We start from the raw sequence: 22,406 nt of genomic DNA, 5'->3' as shown, positions 1-22,406 counted from the left end.
CCGAGGATTGGGTGTTGTAAAGAAATAAATATCTATATATACACATTTAAATAAAAAGTAACAAAAAATTGCAGCGATGCATTACAACAGTTTTTATTTTTTGTTCTTAAAGGCAGTAGAAATTTATAATTTTCCTTCTTCGCCTGTTGTCTGTCTGTAAGATTTATGATCGCTTTTGCCTTTGTGGCGTTGCATGCCGCGAATTCAATACTCGCGACTTTTTGAAGGTTTTTTTTCAGCGAAGAACTACGATATCTTTCATTAGCTGAGGGTTTCCACTCATTTCACCAATATCTCATATTGAAAGCGAAAGGAAGAAGTACAAACCTATCTATGTCTTGAGCAGGCTCTAACAACCTTCTGTGAAACTCAACCAACCTGTGGTATTAGAGAACCAGGTCGAGGGCTTTTTGGTACGAGACCGAGAAGCAGTTACTATGTTGTTGCTGTTGTTCCAATATTAAAAAGCATATTTTCGATTAATTTTGCAAAACTCTGCTGAGAAGACCGTCATTCACCGTTTTTAAATCAGTTACAGTTGCAGTTACCTAACCGATTATAGTAGGAGTGAATCAACGATCAACTAGTGAACTAATAATGAAGACTCAAGTTGATTCGCCAAAACTCCGACTCATTGAGCTGAACGTTCAACGTCATTTGTAAATCAGTTACAGTTGCAGTTACCTAAACCGATTATAGTAGGAGTGAATCAACGATCAACTAGTGAACTAATAATGAAAACTCAAGTGGCTTCGCCAAAACTCCGACTCATTGATCTGAACGAAACACTGCGTCAACTTTACGTTTTCTGCTTAGCGCAGCCTTACGTTTGGTGTTCCATTATCAGACTAAAAATAGCCCGGTTTCTTATAGTTAATCTGGAAAAGGGTAATCCAAATTATGCTATATAGCTTTGTCGAACAAAATTTATTATACATTTTCGGCATATCAAACTTCACTGAGCTCTTTTAGTCTAAGCTAAACTCATTAAGATGTGAATTTTTACATTGATCGGTACCCAGCTATACAAGACTCTCTTCTTATTCGTCAAAAATCATACCAAAACATCCCTGTTCTAATGTGTTTATTTTTTTACTTCTCAAGATCTCTCTAAATACAAAGGAGCTGATTTCGGTTTGTCACTTAACGGTTACTTTCTCTTAAGATGTCAATTGTTTTTTGGATCCAATAATTAGATGATGTAAATATATAACATCGAAGGATACCAGTGTAATATATATTGGAATCTATAAAAAATGTTGGAACTAAACGTACTTTTAGTAAAGAGTTGTATGGACGAGGAAAAAAGAAGAAAAGCTAAGAATATAACCAATCTGTAATATGAAAACAAGCTTTAAGAGCATGCAGCATTCTCTGAAAATAATAACTGCGCACTCTTCAAAATCTGCAAGATTTCAATGATTTGTAGGAACAGAAAAAGAGCACAAAAAGCAGAAATTGCATTTCGGAATATTTGGACTACAGTTATGAAAACTTCAGCGTAAGCACTCTCAATGTGGAGACTTTTCCAACACTTTTCCGCACACTGAAAGTTACTTCCGAGGTTACGCTTATAAGTAGAAAATATGCATGATATTCATCTTTAAACATCAGCGACTGGCAGTGAAGGGGTGAGAAGTGCGAATCAAGAAAATTTCTGCCGATTGCAGAGTTCCCAGGACGGGCCGCTGCTCTGCAACAATGTTTTGCACTATTTTTTTTTCTTCAACAATTCACTGCAATCACCCCTGTGCACCGGTTTTTCTCTACGAACCTGCTGGGGGTAAAACCGATGCTACGACTATAACTATAACTGATCTATAGGATCATCGCTATAAGTAACTATAGTTCGTTAAAGAGTGCAACAGCGATGAAAAACGAATGACTGATGAAAAACGAATGACTTTTCAAGAGGTAAAATTAAGCAGTTGGTATAATGAAGCACTCAGTAAATTTGTCGAAATATTTCCGAAAAGAATATAACCTCGTCCATATGTATTTACAATACTATTAGTCATATTTATATAAATATGTATGTGAACCTCTAGAGCTTTGGTAAAATTCTATATTTTTATCAAAACTGGAATCATTTCGTCAATCACTACTGGCTCTGAACTAAGGCTTTGCGTCAAAGTGTCGTCGAAATAAAATGTTAACAGCTTTGAAGAGCAAAATTTTATCTCTCATTCAATGATTACTCCAAATGGCATATTTGGAGAATAAAGCAGTTAGTAACATTTTTAAGTCTTCGTGAAATATTTTAGTAAAACGTAAATTTATGTAAAAATCTGCCTTTTTAAAGTCCAATTTTTTAAACACGCTTTTTGTGCAATCCGTCCCATTGTGCAGTTCCAACACTTACATGTTTTATGGCAGGGATTTGGTAATTCAATATTTGTTCATTGGTATTTGGCTGCCAAAAATGTCAATACAAATATTTTGATTGCCTATGTATATACAAACAAACACATATTTACAAACATATAGTACATACTCGTACATAAATACGTATGTGGGATATACAATATAATTTGTATTAGACGCAAAACGGCGCAAGCCCTTGCCACAATTACGTAACAAATGTTAGACATTTTTTTTTTTTTTTTTTTTTAAATTTATGACCGACCAATACCTGCAACTGAATTGCATGCGACATGCCTTTGCCGCCCATAAATCAATAGGTGTGCGATTGGTGAGCAACTGAGCGAGTGAGTGAGCAGTAAGTGTCAGTGTGCATGCGTGCGCCGAATTGGCTGTCGAATGCATGTTCTATTGCTTTGATAGTGACTACTTTTGACAGGAATTAAAATGTGTACTATTTTGACAACTAATAACTGTCATTGATAACGTTGAGGTGTGTTCGGCTGTTGAGTGTTTAGTGAGTAGGCAAGTGAGTGTGCGACCGAGTGACAGTTGTACATCGTATATACTTATGTACATACATATATGTATGTCATTAACTATAGGACTTTGGTAGTGACTTTTGTACGGTTAAACAACGGTTATGTGTCATACATAAACACATGTACATACATACATACATACACATATTTACGGGCATATATGTATAATATTATATATCAATAACTGACCATAAATGCTTTGAGTGTTTAATAAAAATTCATAATAAATAATTTGTGCCAGATTTCGGTACGAAGTTTATTTTCAACACTATCTAATGCTTTACTATTACAGTTATTACTTGCTTTGACCAGATAAAATTATTATTATTAATTTGTTTTTGTAAATGCTTAAGTATTGTTCTGCGCATAAATCGCTCATTGTCAGAGTTGTTTTCGAATTTTTAGAATTAAACTTTTTTTCATTTAATTTTTGTTATTTAAACGCTGATTTCGTTGATTTTCCACGCAAAAGCAACAAAAATATTTGTGGTTTCATTTATTTTTATTGCATTTCGGGCTTTGATTTCACATATACAAAACTGTGTATATACATATGTATAAATATAAACATTTGGTAGCGCTACAGGAGCATATAAATATGTTTGCAACATAAATATATATCTAAATACATATCTACCACACACAAAAATAAATAATAATACATATACACATCAATATGTATGAATTAGTATACTCCTCATTAGCCACAATCATTGCTGTTGACTGCTATATATTACCGTTATTCCGTCGTCTGTATTTAGTGCAATTCGAAAAAAAAAATTAATTTACAATCACATTCAAAATAACAAACAAATAAATTTTCGGTTATCCGAATATACCGTTGCGATTTTTATTAATTGTCATCGCTGAATTGTTTGGTGTGATTTAAATAGCACCTTTTCTGTGTAACTTTTTTAAGTTTAAATATTGACCAGATTACTGAAGAAATATTATACCAGTCATATTGAAGTGATTTGATTTGAGTAAGATTGCGTTGAGTTGCCACCGGGTGAAAGTATATCAGTGTTCAATGAGCTATTTAGGGCGCAATTCAAATACATACATACATATATAGGTATCTGCAAGTGTACTATGTATGTATGTACACAAAATAGATATTGATATATCATAAAACTAAATACATGCTACATATATAAGAAAACATGTCGATGCAGAAAGCTATGGAAATTTGGAGGGGAGAACTCTTTATTTGATTTTTAAATATGTTAGTTTTTAATTGAAATTTTTTTTATATAAAAATATATTATTAATTATAATATTAAAAAAAAATATTTTTGAAAAAAAAACAAATAGAAAAGTTATATAAAGTATTATATATTTTTGTTATCAAATATTTCGATCGAATAATCGATTAAATATTATATTTTTTTACTGTTAAAAATATTATTTGTTTTATTTTAACATTAAAATTTTTTTTTATATTTTACAAAACTATTTTTTAACATTAAAAAATTAATCAAAAATACATTGTTAAAAAATTAAAAAAATATATATTTAAAAACACAAGGGAAAATATATAATTTTTGTATATATTTAATCAAATAAGGAAAACAGTAATATTTAATAAAAAAAAAATATTTATAAAGTACATACATATACCACATAAAAATAAATATTTTTTAACGCAAAAAAAAATAATTATGAAAAATACAAAGAATTATTTTATCACTGAACTAATTTATTAATTACTGTATAATTTTTTATATTTTTTAAAACTATTTTTTTACATTAAAATATACAAGTATTTGTTTAACGTTAAAATTAATAAAAATTAATAATACTGTTTAAACACCAAAAAACACACTTTTGAAAACACCGAAAATAAATATATATTTTTTTATTTACTTAATCAAATAAGCAAAACAGTGTTATTTCCTAAAAAATAAACAAACAAATATTTATTTATATTGTACAAAAAAATATATATTTTTTAACTTTTTATTACTAAAATATTTCTGTATTTTTTAAAGCTATTTTTGAACATTAGAAATTTAATAAAAAAAAAACATATAATGTTACAAAATAAAAAAATATTTTTTTTTTTTGAAAAAGAAAGGAAAAAAGGATAACCTTTAAATTTATTTAGTCAAGAAAGAGAAACAATATTTAATAATAAAAAACAATATTGAAACTTTTTCTATACTGTAAAAAAATATTATTTTTTATATTGTACCAAATTTTTATTTTTTTATACTGCAGAAATATCTTTTTTTATTTATATCATTAAATATTTGTATAAGTAACAAAACTATTTAATTTTTTATTTTTTATTATTAAATAATATTCTCCCATATTATTATACAACTATTTAATAATTTAAAATAAAATAATTAATTTTTATTATTAAAAAATGGTTCCATTAGTTTTCAAATTTCAAATCGATATCTCAAATAGTTTTGGAGTTACAGACTTCTTATGTGTAGCCGCTCAATTCCATCAGCTACATAAGTTAATCTTTAAATCCCTTTTTCTCAAAACTACACTTTTCAAATTTGCTTGAGTGATGGCTCGGAGACATATGATCCGTTCACTATCGAATTTTTTTCTGCATTCAAATTTGGACAGGCCAAAAACGACCAAAATTTGGCTGAAAATATGTATAAATATACGCTTAAAATTTTAAAACAATTGGTACGGTCGCTTTTTTTTAATTCTCAAAAATCATTTATTTAGGCTGTTACACTAGGGGTGCTCTCTGACAATAAAAAAAATATATCTTTCTTCCTTGTTTATTTCTTGGTTTTGCTCAAATTCTTCTACAAAAAAAAATTATTAATAATAACAAAAATATTTATAATAATTATGAGCAACTTTTTTAACATTAATAATTGTTTTTATTAGATTTTGTCAATTATGATATTTTATTATTTTGTGATACTTCAATCTTTATATAATTACTAAATAAAATTTAGGTTACGAAAAAATTACTCCTCCTTTGTCCTCCTTCCTTCACTACGTATCTACCTTATGAATCACTCACATATGTATGTATGTATACTGCATTATGTGCTTAACCGTAGTGCTAAAAATTCATATATGCAAAATACACTTCGTACCTTTGCCAATTAAGGGGGCTTGTTTCCCTAAACTATGCCCTCCCCGTTTAGTTAATCAATCGCTACTGGCAAATTAATAGCATACAACTTATTTGGCGTGCAAGTGCGCACCTACTGCTAATACAGATATTGGAGTGTGTATGTATGTGGTGATAATATTTCGCAATTTCTTAAAAATAATTTATGACTAATAACAGGTCTGCTCGAGTGTGTATTGCTTGTTGTACTTATTGAAAACTGTTACTGTACTGCCTAATCGACAAGCTATGTGGTTGAAGTATAAAATACATTAGGATGATCCTTTGTATGCTTAAAACAGTAAAACTAGACTTATAAATCTAAAGTGCTTTATCAATAATATTACAATCGAAGTTATTACAGTTAAATTAATATCATGCTTGCAATGAATATATATTTTCTTTATCGCAATATAAAATTTTACACACCCTAATATTTTCTTATTAACAAATTTTAGTTATATTTGTTCGTGATGTTACCACTGGTGTACGTAAAACCAAAACAAAATTATTAATTTATATTTTAAGCATCACCCTAATGTACATACGTATATTAACTTACTTGTGCTTTCACTGTTTTTTGTTAAATTCCTCCTTGACTAGTCACAGCATTTGTTAATCAAGCATTTTGACAGCTTAGGTGATCAATCTGTCATTTAATTAAAGCGTGATTTGTCATGCAAAGTAACTGTAAAGTGTCGACTTGCCAACAAATGCAAAGTGTGGTACGATGTCATACATACATATGTACATATAGTATGCCTCAATGTGTATTAACTGTGCGGAAAACAGCGAGTCGGCTCGTGCCTTCAAATCTAATCACAATAACACACAAGCGTCACAAGAATTATATTTGTGTTTTTTTTTTTTAATTAATATGCGTAATTGTTCCAGTTAAGATATGCATTTTTAGTATTAGAAAGATACTTCATATGTTTGAATGGGCTAACGAAAGCAAAGTTGTACTCGACGCAATTAGACGCGTTAAAATTAGACAATATACAAGTATATGCCCTAAACAGTGTATATTAAGTGTGCCACGAAGTTTGTAACATCCAAAAGAAAATATCGGAGACCCTATAAAATATATATATAAATGATCAGCGTGATGTGCTAAGTCGATTTAGACAAGTTCGTCTGTCTGTATATACACGAACTAGTGACTCAGTTTTTGAAATATCGCAATGAAATTTTGTACTTATCTTTTTCCCCCCCAAAAACAGGTTGTCGTACTATATAAACTGGCCAAAATCCCAAAATCGAGATAAGGATCTTAATAAAAGATCTTTTTTCTGTATAAAAAACGTTTTCCTTTAAGATCCAGATTTAGTTCTACATATAGTTCCTGCTTTCAGCATCTATGCGAGCGATGTATCCTCATAGCGATATCGGACGACGTCGTTAGAACTGACTAAAGCTGCGCTGTGTAAATCGGAAATAATCTGAGGTGAATAGGTTCATTGAAACTACTTTTAAATCACAAGTGATTATTATACCCTGAACAGGGTATATTAATTTTTATACCCTGAACAGGATATATTAAGTTTGTAAATTTGCAACGCCCAGAAGGAAACGTCGGAGACCATATAAAGTATATATATAAATGATCACCGTGACGAGCTGAGTTGATTTAGCCATGTCCGTCTGTCTGTCCGTCCGTCCGTCTGTCCGTCTGTATATACGCGAACTAGTCCCTCAGTTTTTGAGATATCGATCTGAAATTTTGAACATTTCTTTTTCTCCTCAAGAAGCTGCTCATTTGTCGGAACGGCCGATATCGGACCACTATATCATATAGCTGCCATACAAACTGAACAATCGGAATGAAGTGCTTGTATGGAAAACTCTTTCATTTGACGAGGTATCTTCACGAAATTTTGTCATGTATTATTATTTAAAGCATTAATCTAATCTCCGAAGAAATTGTATGGATCGGATGACTATAGCATATAGCTGCCATATTAACTGAACGATCGGAGTAAAGTGCTTGCATGGAACATTTTTTTATTTGACGAGGTATCTTCACGAAATTAGGCACTAGTTATTGCTTAAGGCAACAAATTATTATCCACAGAAATTGGTCAGATCAGATCACTATATCATATAGCTGCCATACAAATTGAACGTTCGGAATCAAGTTCTTGTAAGGGGCCTTTGTTTTTGTGAAGGGTATTATAGCTTCGGCGCAACCGAAGATAACTTTTTTTTTGTTACACATAGTTTTGACTAAACAACTCTTGGGTATTGCGATGTAGAACAAACTCAGTCTCAGTCAGGCAAACCGATTAAGTGGTGGGAATTTGGAAAAAATTAAGATCTCTGAATAGATCCACTGTACATTCAACGTTCTTTTCAGAGCCATACTTAAGGTAATATTGTAGGTTGCAATATACTTTTACCCTCTCTTTTGATATACCCTCTTCTCTGCCATGAGATAAGTCAGTCCTAGACCTAGAACTATCAACAGATTTGAAAAAATTAACCTGAAGATTTGTCTGATGAGCCATCGTCTCATTCGATGAATTTAAAGTAGAAGGACCTTACAGAATGCATCGTTCAGTGTATACATGAGAGTCTCGAAGATTTATTCCTGACCAAGTCAAGGGCGGGTATTGAAAAGCACTTTGAATGATCCCAACACAAGGCAAATAGTCGATTGTGTAAATAGCTTAAGGCTTGAAGTAGCTAAAACTGTGGTTTCGTTACAATTTACTCAAGCATTTTGACGCAACTAACATTTGCCTTTGTAACATCGAGACCATTTAAAACGCAGTTATCCCCGTAATTGGTGGAGTACTCGTACATAAGCGACGCATGTGAAGCAGTTTGTTGAATAGATACCGGGAAGCGATGGATTTAGGATTTAATTACGGGTAATGAGACGTGGGTATATGAATACGGCGTTACAACTCTCCATTCCAGCTAATAGCGTTCCAAAAATGAGCCATATTCGAAAAAATCACGTCAAAGTCGGTAAAAAAATTAAAGTGATGCTCAATGCTTTCTTTGATTACCGAGATGTGGTTCAGCATGAATTCGTTCTACAAGGTCAAACGGTCAATAAGGAATACTACTTGACCGTTTTGAGGCGTCTACGTGAAGCAATTCGTCCTAAACGACTGAATTTGTGGGCAGAAAATTCAAGGACTTTTCACCACGATAATGCTTTTTTCGAAACTGAAAAATCTGCGGCGTGTTATTAAAATATGTCAAAATATTCATCTATTTTTGTCAGTCCGGGTCAAATTTGATCAGCTGGTATTTATAAAGAAAGGCTAAAAAGAAAGATTAGCGTTATATAATACAACATAATATCATAAATGATTTTTATATATGAGCTTTAATTAAGAAATATACGCGTATGTACTCTGTATACCTTAATACTTTACAACTACAAAAACCAATAATAAAAGCCTTTGGCAACTCCATTATCCCCTAGGCTGCTACTATCAACAAAGTTGAAATTTAATTACATCAAAAAGGCCAGCGATATATGTAATCATATACACATACATACATACGTGCGTGTGTGTGGGTGCGTGTGTATTTAATTGCCAACAGTCAAAGCGTATGACAAGTGAAAGCAGAGCGTAGAAAACGCCCGCGCCGCAGCGGTTGGTGTGAATTGTTGAAAAGTAATCACATTTCAGTTGTTTAAGCCAGAAAGATTTTTTGGCAATACACAGCTGTCAGTATCACATGACAAGCAGGCAAAAAAAGTAACACAACAACAAAAAGAAAATGGCAAAAACCATATATGCAGCACATATGTAAGTGAAATGGCAGCAGTAAAAACCAACACACAGGCTAAAAACACACAAACGTATGTGCATATAAATGTATGTAATTTGTATGTATGTTTTTATAAACGAAAAAAAATATTTGCTGTGGAAAAAAGTGGCAGCATAAATCCACGCTGTAAGTCCTGGTTGAGCTTTTGCTGTGTGGCGACGCGGCGTCATCAACTTTGAGCGACAGACAAACTGTGACAGCGCGAAATATATGTATTGTGTGTACAAAGATATATGTATGCAGGTTTTTAGTTGTTGTACATATGTATATAAATTCATATTTATTTACACTTACGATTTTCTATATATAAAAATTCGTATGTATATGAGTATGCATGTTACTCAAAGCAGCATACATGTGCATATAATCGCTGTAGTGTTACACAGTCGAACATCCATATAGTGAAGCTTAAAGGCACAAAAATAAAATTCGTTCGTTATAGAAAATTTGTAATATAGAATTGTTTAAAAAGTTTGTGTTTTTATGCACACTTTTTTTTTTAAAATTTTGTGTTAAATATTTAATAAAATTAGCTTTCTGTAGCGCTGTTTTAGTTTAAGGATCATACCTTGGTCCAGTGGCTGTACTACTGAGATCATGTTGGGAGTAAAATAAGCAAACTCGATATTTTTTATTTTTATTTTCCTGTGACATTCTTGGAATGCGCCGTGTAGTTATCTACGCAAGGTAAAATTTTTCCATTTTGAGATGTGAAATTTTTGTCAAGTTTCTAGTTTAAGTAAATTTCATTTAAAATCTCATAATCTACATTTCCAAATTATTTGATCTTGGAAATTTATTAGGTCATCCAAAAATCTGCGAGATTTCCCAACAACCCCTGCAAGCAACCTATCGGTTAAATCACCGGTTAATTACCCAACAGCGCTACCAGAGATCAGTCAACATAGCAGTTAAAGTTTTTATGAACTTCTTAGTGCCCAATTGACAATTCTATCCGCAACCCTTGTATACGTGTCATCGTTCATCTCTTTCTTAAGTAAATGCTTTATGGGTCGCACGGTCTGTATACATTAGTTTACGCCCTAATTCTTTCACTGTATTGGAGTTTCGCTAGCCATGACTTGCTAAGAAGTATTTCAAGCTTCTTCAATCCTGTCCTATTACAAACCACAGTTACAGTTGTAGTACTCTTATTTTGTTTATTCAATTCATTATTTATCATCAAATTTTGAATACGCGACTTACGCTAAATAAATTTTTGCCAAAAACATGAGGTGAACATGAAAATTCGTTTGAAGGGCTTTTCCTATGCCCGTAGTAAAGAAAAGTTCGCTATAAGTGAAGTCGTTATAAGAAGAGCAAAACATACCGTAAATTTAAAATATAGCAGTGTTTTGGAAATTAATTCATAATAAAGAAAGCTGCATTGTACAGCAGTGCGTAATAGAGAAATTCGACTGTAATTTTTTATATATGTATAAATACAATAATGTATACCTTACATATATGGTATGTATACTTTAGATGTATGTATGTATGTGAAAAATTTTTCTGTGGCAACTCGCACAATATTTCCGTAAAAAAAGTGAATATAAATTTTGCTGAAATGTAAAGAAATAACTTAAAACAAGTAAGGAAGGGCTAAGTTCGGATGTAACCGAACATTTTATACTCTCGCAAAGTCAAATGGTATACTCGTTTGAGATTTCTTTGTGGATAGGCTGATATTTTTGGTAGAAGGTCAACTATAGGCACTGGGGTCCACATATTTAGTACTTAGGGGCTTGAACAGTTTTAGTTCGATTTAGACAATTTTTGGTCACAAGGTGGCATACTTTAAACGTATTATTCACGTAAAGTTTTACCCCGATATAATCATTGTTGCTTGACATGCATAGTGGAAAGTGAAAGAATCAGATGGAAATGAAAATGGTGTTATATGGGAAATAGGCGTGGTTGTAGTCCGATTTCGCACTATAATATAGAAATATGAAAATAACGTTATGTACCGAATTTTGTTGAAATTGGTTAATCAGATCTCAAGATATGGGTTTTCACCTAAAAGTGGGCTGTGCCACGCCCACTGGCTAATTTTGAACGCGGTTCCTATAAAGCCAATTTATACCATCTCAGAGATAAAATTTAATGTCTCTGGCGTGTTAAGTGCTTGATTTATCGCGCTTTTAGTAGTTTTTAACAGTACCGTTATATGGGGAGTGGGCGGAGTTGCCACCCGATTTCACCCATTTTCACACCGTAGGTAGAGGTGTTAAAAGCATTTGCTTCTAGTGAATTTTGTTATTAAAGCTTTAGCAGTTTAGGAGATATGCACATTAAACCTATTAAGGGCGGGACCACGCCCACTTTAAATAAAATATGTTAACTGCAGATGCCTCTCCCTAATGTGATCCTGTGTACCAAATAACAGTCTTGTATCTTATTGCGGAGCTTAGTTATGGCAATTTATTTGTTTTTGATTAATGGCGTTTTGTGGGCGTGGCAGTGGTCCGATTACGCCCATCTGCAATACCAACCGTCTTACTGTACCAAGAAACATGTGTACTAAGTTTCATAAAGATATCTCAATTTTTACTCAAGTTACAGCTTGCACGGACGGATAGACGGACGGACGGACAGACAGTCACCCGGATTTTAACTCGTCTCTTCATCCTGATCATTTATAATATATAGGTATATAACCCTATATCTAACTCGATTAGTTTTAGGTGATACAAACAACCGTTAGGTGAACAAAACTATTATACTCTGTAGCAACAGGTTGCGAGAGTATAAAAAAATAAGGCTTCTATTGATCGATTATTATATACTAATTACACTGAACACGTCTAAACTGTAACTAGTTGTTTAGTGATTAAATTCAAACTTATTGAAAAGCGCTCAGATTTCTCCGTATTAAGTGTATTTATAATCGTTTTTAGCAGATTTCCTCATTTGTATGACAAAAGAATAATAATTTTCATAAACGTTTTTACTTCTGTAAAATTTGGACCTGAGCACCCAGAAAACAGTATATCGAGCTCTGCCGGTCTTTAGTTGTGTAAAACTCGAAGACGTTTTTTATACAACCACAGATACATCACTGTAATATATATATAATATATGATAAATAAAAAAAAATATATGAAATATTAATATGAATATTAAAAGGTCGCTCGAAAAAATCTAAAGTAATGCACTGATAAATTGAATAAAATTACGAGTGACCTTTTAAATTTCGAATTTTGAGCTGAAATTTTCAGGAACTTATTACTTTTTGGTCTATAAAAATATACTGTAACGAGAAAAAAAAAATTGGATTAAAAAAAATTCGGTTTTTGGTGATTTTTGAAATCTTAAAAAATTCTGAGCGACCTCTAAAAATTTTTTTTTCGAGCTGTCCTTTGGACAAGGCTCTTAAAACATGATAAACTATCATATTTTCACACGAGACTTAAGAAAAGAAATTATTCGGTTATTTTGCGCCACCCTAGAATATATATTATTACTGTCTATATTTAAAAAAATAATTAAGTAGTGAAGTAACTAACTTATGTTAGTTTGATTTAAACTAGTTCCAAGCTAGTTAAAATAACAACAATGTGGACAATTTTATTATATAATTATCAATTTTGACCTCTCTAAAATTTTTTAAGCATTTTTGGATAAAAAAATAAAAATGTATCTATGTTAGACAGAACTCCACCAGATATTGCGCGATTATCAGCTTGAAATTTCTAAATTTATTTTTCAAAATTTGAAAACAAAATTTCGCATATAAAAGAGTTCAGAGAATAGATCATTGACTATCATATCTAATCCCACTTTTCTCTCGATAGCCTCAACACTTTCGAAACAATCTATATTTATGTTCAAATAATCATGTATCACGTACGGGGTTGCAAATAATGCATTAAAATAATAATTGAATTAACATTTATATAAATTTTTTTTTGTAATCCCAAATACGGGATTAAAAAATAAAAAAAACAATTTAATTTCAAAAACCGGCATAAAAATTAATTTTTAATTTTTATTTTCAACTACCGGTTTGAAAAATAAAAAAGAATACATTTTAATATATATATTTTATATATTTTAATAACATATAATTAAGAATTAAAAAAATTATTTGCTTTAGAATTAACATTTTTTCATTCAAATCAAAAAGTAATATTTTCAATTTTAAATTTTGAATCGCAAACAGCATGGATTAAAAAAATTAAAATTTAATTTTTAATCCCATCATCGGAATTAAAAAATGAAAATCTAATTTTTAACCCAATCAAATTAAAAAAACTAAAAATTTAATTTTTAATCTCAAATTTTTGAATTAAAAATTCACAACACTGTTTATGTATAACAAACATGTATTTGGACTTCACATATTCTATCGCAGAGGAACCAGTAATAGTATTTAAACTTATACATGTCAGTCAATAAGTTCGTCGGACTAATCAGAGTTTAAGCTAAAGGTTACCGCTCGATAGAAAGTGTAAAATTCCAAAAATATATTTTTGTCATTAAAAACTTCTTTAATGCTTCTCTACCATCACAATCACAGAGAGAAATCCAAAAAATTCGTTATGATTTTCATAATGCAATAAGACTAGATTCTGACTAGTTCTCATCGGAACTAGTACATGTCTTCAATGAAAATATCATGTCTTCAAGGAAAAATATATCACATAAGCAACATATATGAATATATACAAGTATTTATATTAAATCGTCCCTTTATAAATATATACATATGTATATACCTGTACAAATATATGCATATGCAACAACTAAATGAAATTCAATCTCCCAAAACCAGCTTTCCCTGCGACATACGCAAATTGGTAACAAATTCATATGCACATACATAAATGCGTATGTATGTATGTATGTGTAGATGAGTATGCGCGCATACGAATATCTCAGCACTCTAACTGTAAGTGTAGCGCACTGATAGGTTAGTCACCCACGCGCGCCATGATGGACAGTATGAAAGCGCCAACAAATACGCCATTTTCACAAATCTGTTGTCCTGGCAATTTTACTGCGCACAAGCTTACAAGCAGACACAAAAATTCGCCATTGCTGCTACATAATGCTGTTTGCGCAACACTACAAACTTTTAAGGTGTGCATACATACTTATCATAGAAATACATACAACTGTAAATACATATTCAATACATGTGTATATACGAATATACATATACATATGTACATATATTGTAACCACTCCAGCAGCATCTTTCATTTATCCTGCTGTTATGGATTTTTCAATCAAAAAATCTTTGCATATGCGCTTTTTTGTTATTGTTTTTGCTGTTTCGCTGTTTATTATACGCTGAACAGCGTATACTTGTATATATAATACCCAGAAGGAAACGTCGGAGAACGTATAAAAAATATATATGCGCGTACTAGTCACTCAGTTTTTGAGATATCGATCCGAAAATTCGCAAATGTTATTTTCTCCCTAAAAAGCTGTTAATTTGTCAGAACCATCGATATGGGACCACTATAGCATATAGCTGCCATACAAATGACCGATCAAAATCAAGTCTTTGTATGAAAAATTTTTTTATTTGATGAGATATCTTCACGATATTTGGCACGGATTATTATCCAAAACAACGCTATAATCTCACAATAAATTCTGCAGATCGGACTACTATAGCATATAGCTACCATACAAACCTACGAATCAAGATCAAGTTTTTGTATGGAAAACTTTTTTATTTGATGAGATATCTTCACGAAATTCGGCACAGCTTATACTCCAAATCAGAGCCACATTCTCCGAATATATTGTTCAGATCGAGACACTATATCATATAGCTACCATACAAACCTACGAATCAAAATCAAGTTTTTGTATGGACATTTTTTTTTATTTATTTGTGAAGGGTATTATAGCTTCGATGTTTATAGTTTTTGTTGTTTTTTTTTTCAACGCCTTTCGCCTTATTTTCCGCCATGTCCATGTCATCCGCTTGGGAGATTTACGCTTGCCAGCTCAGCGCACAATGATCCACAAACGGAATAATGGATTTTTGGATTTTCGCTTTGTCTGTCGCTTATTATTGTCCTGCCGTATATACATACATACATATAAAAACATACATACATATATATACACACATACTGTACATATACCATACACATACAAACACATATACATATGTATTTGTGCGCTGTGTTGGCGGTTGGCGCTTTAAAATCACACATTACTCAAATTAATTTTAATTTTTTTCTCGATTTGCTTTGTCCATTTTTCGTGTTTCATCCATTTCGCTTTCTGCTGCGACTTTGCTGTTGTTATTATATACATTTGCACGTACATATGTTTGTTGTTATGTGCTTATATATTTTTTGTTTTCCACACTCTGGTAACGCTGTCAACGCGTGGCTCATCGTCGCCAGTTTTAATTAACTGGGGAGTACACAGCGGCTCCGCAGGCAAGTGCTGTGTGGCGTTGTGTTGAAATGGTTGGCATGAAATTCATCAGGTGTAATGTGTGCGATATTTTAAAGTTTCAGCAAATTTAATTTTGCATTTATATGACGCTTGTGTTATTTTTAAGATTAAGTAACATATTAATTATAATTTAGGAGAAAAAACTAGAATTCATAATAAAAAATGATAAACAGAGTTTCGAATAAAGCATTAAAAAGTAGTTTATTTATTTATAATAATTAATTTATATATAATATTTATATTTAATTAAAATTTTTTGTTTTTTTATTTTGTAATCTCGAAAAACTTCATTAAAAATAATTTTAAAATTTCTAATACCAAATTAAAAAAAAAATTTTAATCTTGTAAATGCAACTAAATACTGAAAATATAATTTTGATTCGGTTGAAAATATAATTATTGATCGAAAATTTTTTAATTATAAAATTCGTAACCTTAGTGAAAAATTCAAAAAATAAACTCAAATCTCGTTTCAAAAAATTCTAAAAATTTAAACTCATTAAAAAAATACTTAAATTTAAATTTTAAAATTCACTTCTATAGTATATTATAATAAATAATAATAAAAAAGTAATTATATAATAAAAAAATTTATATTTCTTTATAAATAAACATTTGAAATATCTTTATTCCAAACTTCTGTTATAATTATACCAAAAAATTAATTTCAGTTAGCGAAAAAAATATTTTAACATGTACTTAGTTCTTTAGAGGTTCTACATCATTTTCTATAAAACTTCGGAGTTACAAACATAAATTCCTTTGAAGTAGAAGATCTACGTTGAAATAACATTATTTGTAGATTGTCATTTATATAAATAACTTTATTATCTAGTTTATATTGAGGTTACGAATATTGTACTGCGTATTTTAATTCGACTTTTGTCACAGAGTATAATAGTTTTCTTCATTTAACGGTTGTTTGTAACATCTAAATCTAATCGAGTTACCCCATAGCCTAAGGCTGCTTATGCTAAAGATATGGCTAAATTTTTACGATATGTGCTTGAAATTCAATGAAAATCTTTTGACGATAGTAATGTGCCCTTGTATCAAAAAATAGTAAAATCAGGTGAATACTTTCCCTAGCTGCCCTATACCAAATAGCATAAAGTTTTCAAACTTCCGGCTGTATTTATACCGTATACATCGCTCAATATGTAAGATATTAACTGAACGTATAATATTTGATATACTATACTTTAATTTCGAAAATATGTGAAACTGGTCTATGAATTACCCTAAATCTCATATACTACATATAATGATTTTCTTAACTCTAGCAGACTTTATGGTATACATGCTGGTCTGTGTGAGAGTTAACATAATAAAAATCCTTTGAAATATGTTCTCGAATATATTTGAGTAATTTCAAATGTTAATGCAATCGGTACACACCTTCTTCAAACTTTAATATGATCGATATAGTGATTTCCGACTTTATAGCTGACTTTACTCCATTTATGTTGCTCAATACAAGTATATGTGATTATAGCAAAGTTTTCATAGAAAAATAAAGTGGTTAGCGCTGAATATAAATGAAATTGGTTTAGTTTATGGTTTAAGCTCTTTATCCCCATTATATTGAGTTCCGTTTCATTGGTCGATTTTTTCCTCATATACCCAAAATATTTATAAAATTTAGCCTCTTTGATTGAGTTTATATCACATATATCGCATTTGAGTTTACTATTGTAGATTGATTTTAATACCAATATTTCAGATATGGAGCAAAATATACAATAGTAATGAGACTTAAAGAGTCGCACTATAATATAAGTCAATAAGATACCGAACATGTTTATAATCGTTTCACTCTTTTGTCGAATATGAATGTTGAATTCTTTCGCAACATTTTTTTTATATTATATAAATTTTAATAATATAATATTAAGTTTGGCCAAGACCTGAAGTATTTCCGCATCTTTAATTCTTGCGAGATTATAAAGTGCTCGGTTACAATTAAACTTAGCCCTTCTTTACTTTTTGACATATTTAATTTATAAGCTTTTGTATTTACGAGCATATTTTAATATTAACAAATTTTTTGTAAAAGAAGTTTCAAATAATATTTCGATACAATTATACGGAATCGACAAGCTCTGCTTTATCGTATTTGTATTTCAAAAATTTGATTTTTTTACATCGAATTAGCATACATATGTTGAAAGTTTAAACCTGAAACGCGTTTTACTCTAAACGCTGGTTTCAGAGTCGGTAAGGAAAATTGCTACGAAACGGCTAGACCGATTAACTGGCAAATTTCACTCGACTGACTAGATATATTTGTCAGATAATGATCAAAGTAAAACTATTTTTGATAACAATTTCGATTTTCAAGGCCACATTTACACTTCAGACATTTTTTCACAAACATTTTTTTATTTCTTGGGTAGACGCCATTTTGTCAAAAATCAATATTTTGACTAGTGCTGCGCTCATTAACTGTTTTCATCTATAGTAATATAAATTTTTTTTTTTAGTTTTAGTATTAGAGATAATTTTAAGCAGAAAAATCTTCCTCATCGCCAGGCATATTTTTTTGGAAGGCCCTTGATCGGCTACGGGATCAAGGCTGCACAAAATTTTTAAAAATTAATCTCTGATTATTAAAGTGTTTTAAATTCTGTAAAAGCACATATTTTGACCTATTTGTTAAATAAGATGCTCTTTAAAAAAATTTCACAAAAAAATTGGCTGTTTTGACTTGCAATATAACCCCTGTAAAATGCGAAATTGCACTTACTACTATTACTCTATTCAAAGAATATTTTAAAATTGAAACGGCATAAATGGTGAATGAATTCATTTTGACTTTAAGAGGCACACCTAGTGTGACAGCTTAAAAAACGTTGATTTTTACAAATTAAAAAAAAAAATAATGTATCGATTATTTTGAAATTTTCAGTGTTACACGTTTCAAAAATACACAGTAAAATTTTTGAAAAAAAAAATATTTTTTTAGTTGTACGAGATCTCTGACGGCGCTATAAAAAGGTCCCACACTGCTGCAGTGAACAAAAATTATAAATTCTTAAACTAAAAGAAATTCTGCGTTCAATGATCTACGATCAAAAATTTATAAAATGTCAATGTTTTTGTTTTAATGTGGAATTTTACACCGAATTTTTCAAAAAACCGAAAAATGTTGTTTGGAGAAAAACGCGTTTAAAATTAAACTGGTGGACCGAACTGAATTGAGCGGCTACCATTTAAATTGCTGTAACTCAATATTATTTGAGATATCGATTTAAAATTTTATTATATTATTACTAAAGGTATAAACTATCGAAAGTTGAAAAAATAGATTTTGTCAAGATTTCACACTAGGTATGCCCCTTAATAAGAATAATTTGTCTAATCTATATGCAAAAAAACGAATCTAGACCTAGAACTGTCTTTAGGTTTAAAATTATCTTGGAAATTACTTGTGAGCTACAAAATGAGCTGAGTTATAATTTTTTTATATTATATATTAATGATCTCTTTTCACTTTTTTTAGTTTTGAAAAATATCGAAAATTTAGGTACATAAATTTCAATATAACGCGATTTAATAATTATTTAACATTAATTATTATTTTCATTACAATCTTTTAAATAAAGGGCATTTGAAAAAAAATTTTATATTAAAATATTATTTTATTTATTATTTAATCGTTTGTTTTTTATTAAAAATCAACTGAAAGAATGGATTACTAGACTTAAACTAAGGTTAATTAATAGATATCAACTTATTTTGCGAAGCTTGCAATTTTTAAAAATTTTTTACAAAAATTACGTTAATGTTAATGGTAAATGTAATATAGCGTGTTTTAAAACTTCAAAATGCATATTATTAATTAAAAGCGCAACAACTGCCTTTCTCTATGGCTAGCTATTGGATTTTTGGTCAAATCTAAATATTTCTTCGAATTTTTCAGTTTAAGAAGAGATTTAAAACTTTTTGAATTTTAGTTTCTATTTGATTTATGTTAATATTGCTACTAATCTAACCGAAAGTATAAAAAATTTTATGAAAGATAAAAAATTGTGTAAAAGATAAAAATAAAAAACCAAAAAACTTGGTTATTTGCATTTTTCACATAAATTTTGAGACTGAGATGAAAAGAGTATTACCACTAAAGTTGTAGATCTTTGTATTACCTATAAAAATATATATATAGTTATATATATAACTTTATTATATATAAGACTCGTAGTTTCCACGGAAATCGAGATAAGGCGTTTTTGACACTTAAAAAGTCAACCACCATCTCCTCTTCCCGAACGCAGCTCGCCCGTAAATTATTTTTGCTTACATTTTAGTTATTTTATCTTCCTTTTTCAATGAATTTCATTCTACTACAACGATTTTGTTTCTTCTTGCTATCAAAATTTATAGACCCTGGTCTAATGCAATTCACTTCTTGAAAGTGAAAGAGCTTTCTGAGATATACATAAATATGTGTAAAGTATTAAAAAAAGTACATAAAAATTTAATTTATAAAAAAAATTTTAAAAAGTGAAGCTTGAAAAATCGAAAACGAAAACGCTGTTAATATAAAAACAAGCGAATTTCAACCATTCAATAACTAAATATTTTACCTCTGCACATAATTTCCACACAAAAAATTTAAAATTTTAAATGCTGAATTTTTTAGTTGTTGCATTTTGCTGGATTCAAATATTCAAGCGACTACTGTATTTTGCACAAGCTCATACTAACACACCTTAAAATATATTTTCTTTACACATATTTTTGCAGTAAGATATTTTTACAATTAAACACACACCTTTAAGCAATTCAACACATTCATTAACTTCACTATATACTCTCCACTTACCGTCGGCGATTTTCTTTTTCGGTAAGACGGCTTTAAACGCCGATACCGGTTGATAATCTTGCGTTTGTTCGCTGCCATGCTGTTGTTGTTGTTGCTGCTGCTGCTGCACGCGTTGTTGTAGCAATTGTGTTGGATTCGGTATTATTGTTGTTGCTGCTGTTGTGATATTAGAACGCATATTAAGATCGCGTAACGGCAAACTGGCCGCTGTGCCACCGTTGCTGCCACTGACAAAGTTGCTGGGGAAATCAGCGGCAACAGCTGGTTTGAAATTACCCAAACTATAGTCGAGCGGTAGGTGATGTTGCTGTTGTTGTTGCTGCTGCTGACGCACCGCGGCCACACTAGCTGTTGGTGGCAAGCTGTGCGTTTGTGGCACCGACGGCAATGTTGTAGGCGCTGACGTTGGTTGTGTGGCAGCCGACGGTGGGTGTGGTAAATTCGTTTCCATTTTTACAATTTCCATGCTCAGTTGGTGTGTGTTTGGGGGTATTTATTAGAGAATTATTTTTTTTTTTTGGTTTTTTGGAAACGTATTATTTTTTAGAAATTAAATTGTTTTATTATAATTTGGAAATTAATTTTTTAATTATATTTTAGAAATTAAATTTTTTATTGTAATTTGGAAATTAAATTTTTTATAATTTTATTTTTATTTATTTACTTTTTTAATATCACAGCAACACTAAAAATTATTTATTTAAAATTTTTTTTCTGATTTATAGCACTTGCACTTGTGTGTATGTTTGGAATATACTGTATTTGTTTAACTATACATTTTTATTGTTAAGATTTTTTAATACAATTTTTATTGTTATTTTTTTTATTAAACCAAGTCGAATTTTTTTTTCAAAAAAAAATTTTTATTTCAATATTTTTTTTGTTTTAGAAATTTGTTTTTTAATAAATATCTTCTATCTTTGTGACGCGCGCGTAACATGTTTAAAGAAATTTTTACTGTTTGGCTTTCGCATTGCGCCCGCACGACATAATTTTTATTTAGTTATCCGCCAGTTGGTTGGTATGTCTTCAGCGTCATCTATTGTACTAACAGTAAAATTAATCACTGCTTCAGTGGCTACCATCTGCAACGTCGCAAACTGAGTGAAACTGATTTCCGAAACTGGCGCTGAGACTTCTCGTTGCCCTCATATGTCGGCATATGCGTACATACATACATATGTACACTTGTCGTTGCCGTTTTATGCTGCAACCCCCGCGCAAGCTTTAATGTCACAGTCTCACAGTTACTGTTGTCGCACTCCTCATACCGTTCAACCTGCCAACGCAAATACACAGTAGCTGATGCTGTACATATGAGTGTGTATATATGAATGCGCCTGTTTACATATGTATGTGC

General features: G+C 30.6%; 1 protein-coding gene across 1 annotated transcript in view; it reads right to left on the bottom strand.

Annotated features, from left to right (window-relative positions):
* Positions 1–21,601, bottom strand: part of sens-2 (senseless-2) — a 53,460-nt gene extending 31,859 nt beyond the window's left edge. The window contains exon 1 of the mRNA XM_014247102.3: positions 21,047–21,601. Coding sequence (XP_014102577.3) covers positions 21,047–21,512 — 466 coding nt within the window. The 5' untranslated portion in view covers positions 21,513–21,601. The remainder of the gene's footprint in view (positions 1–21,046) is intronic.
* Positions 21,602–22,406: the final 805 nt, after the last annotated feature.

This window comes from Bactrocera oleae, chromosome 3 (genome assembly GCF_042242935.1).
Source record: "Bactrocera oleae isolate idBacOlea1 chromosome 3, idBacOlea1, whole genome shotgun sequence".
NCBI lineage: Eukaryota > Metazoa > Arthropoda > Insecta > Diptera > Tephritidae > Bactrocera > Bactrocera oleae.
Note: the sequence above shows the minus strand (reverse complement) of the source record. Positions and strands in the feature narration are given on the sequence as shown.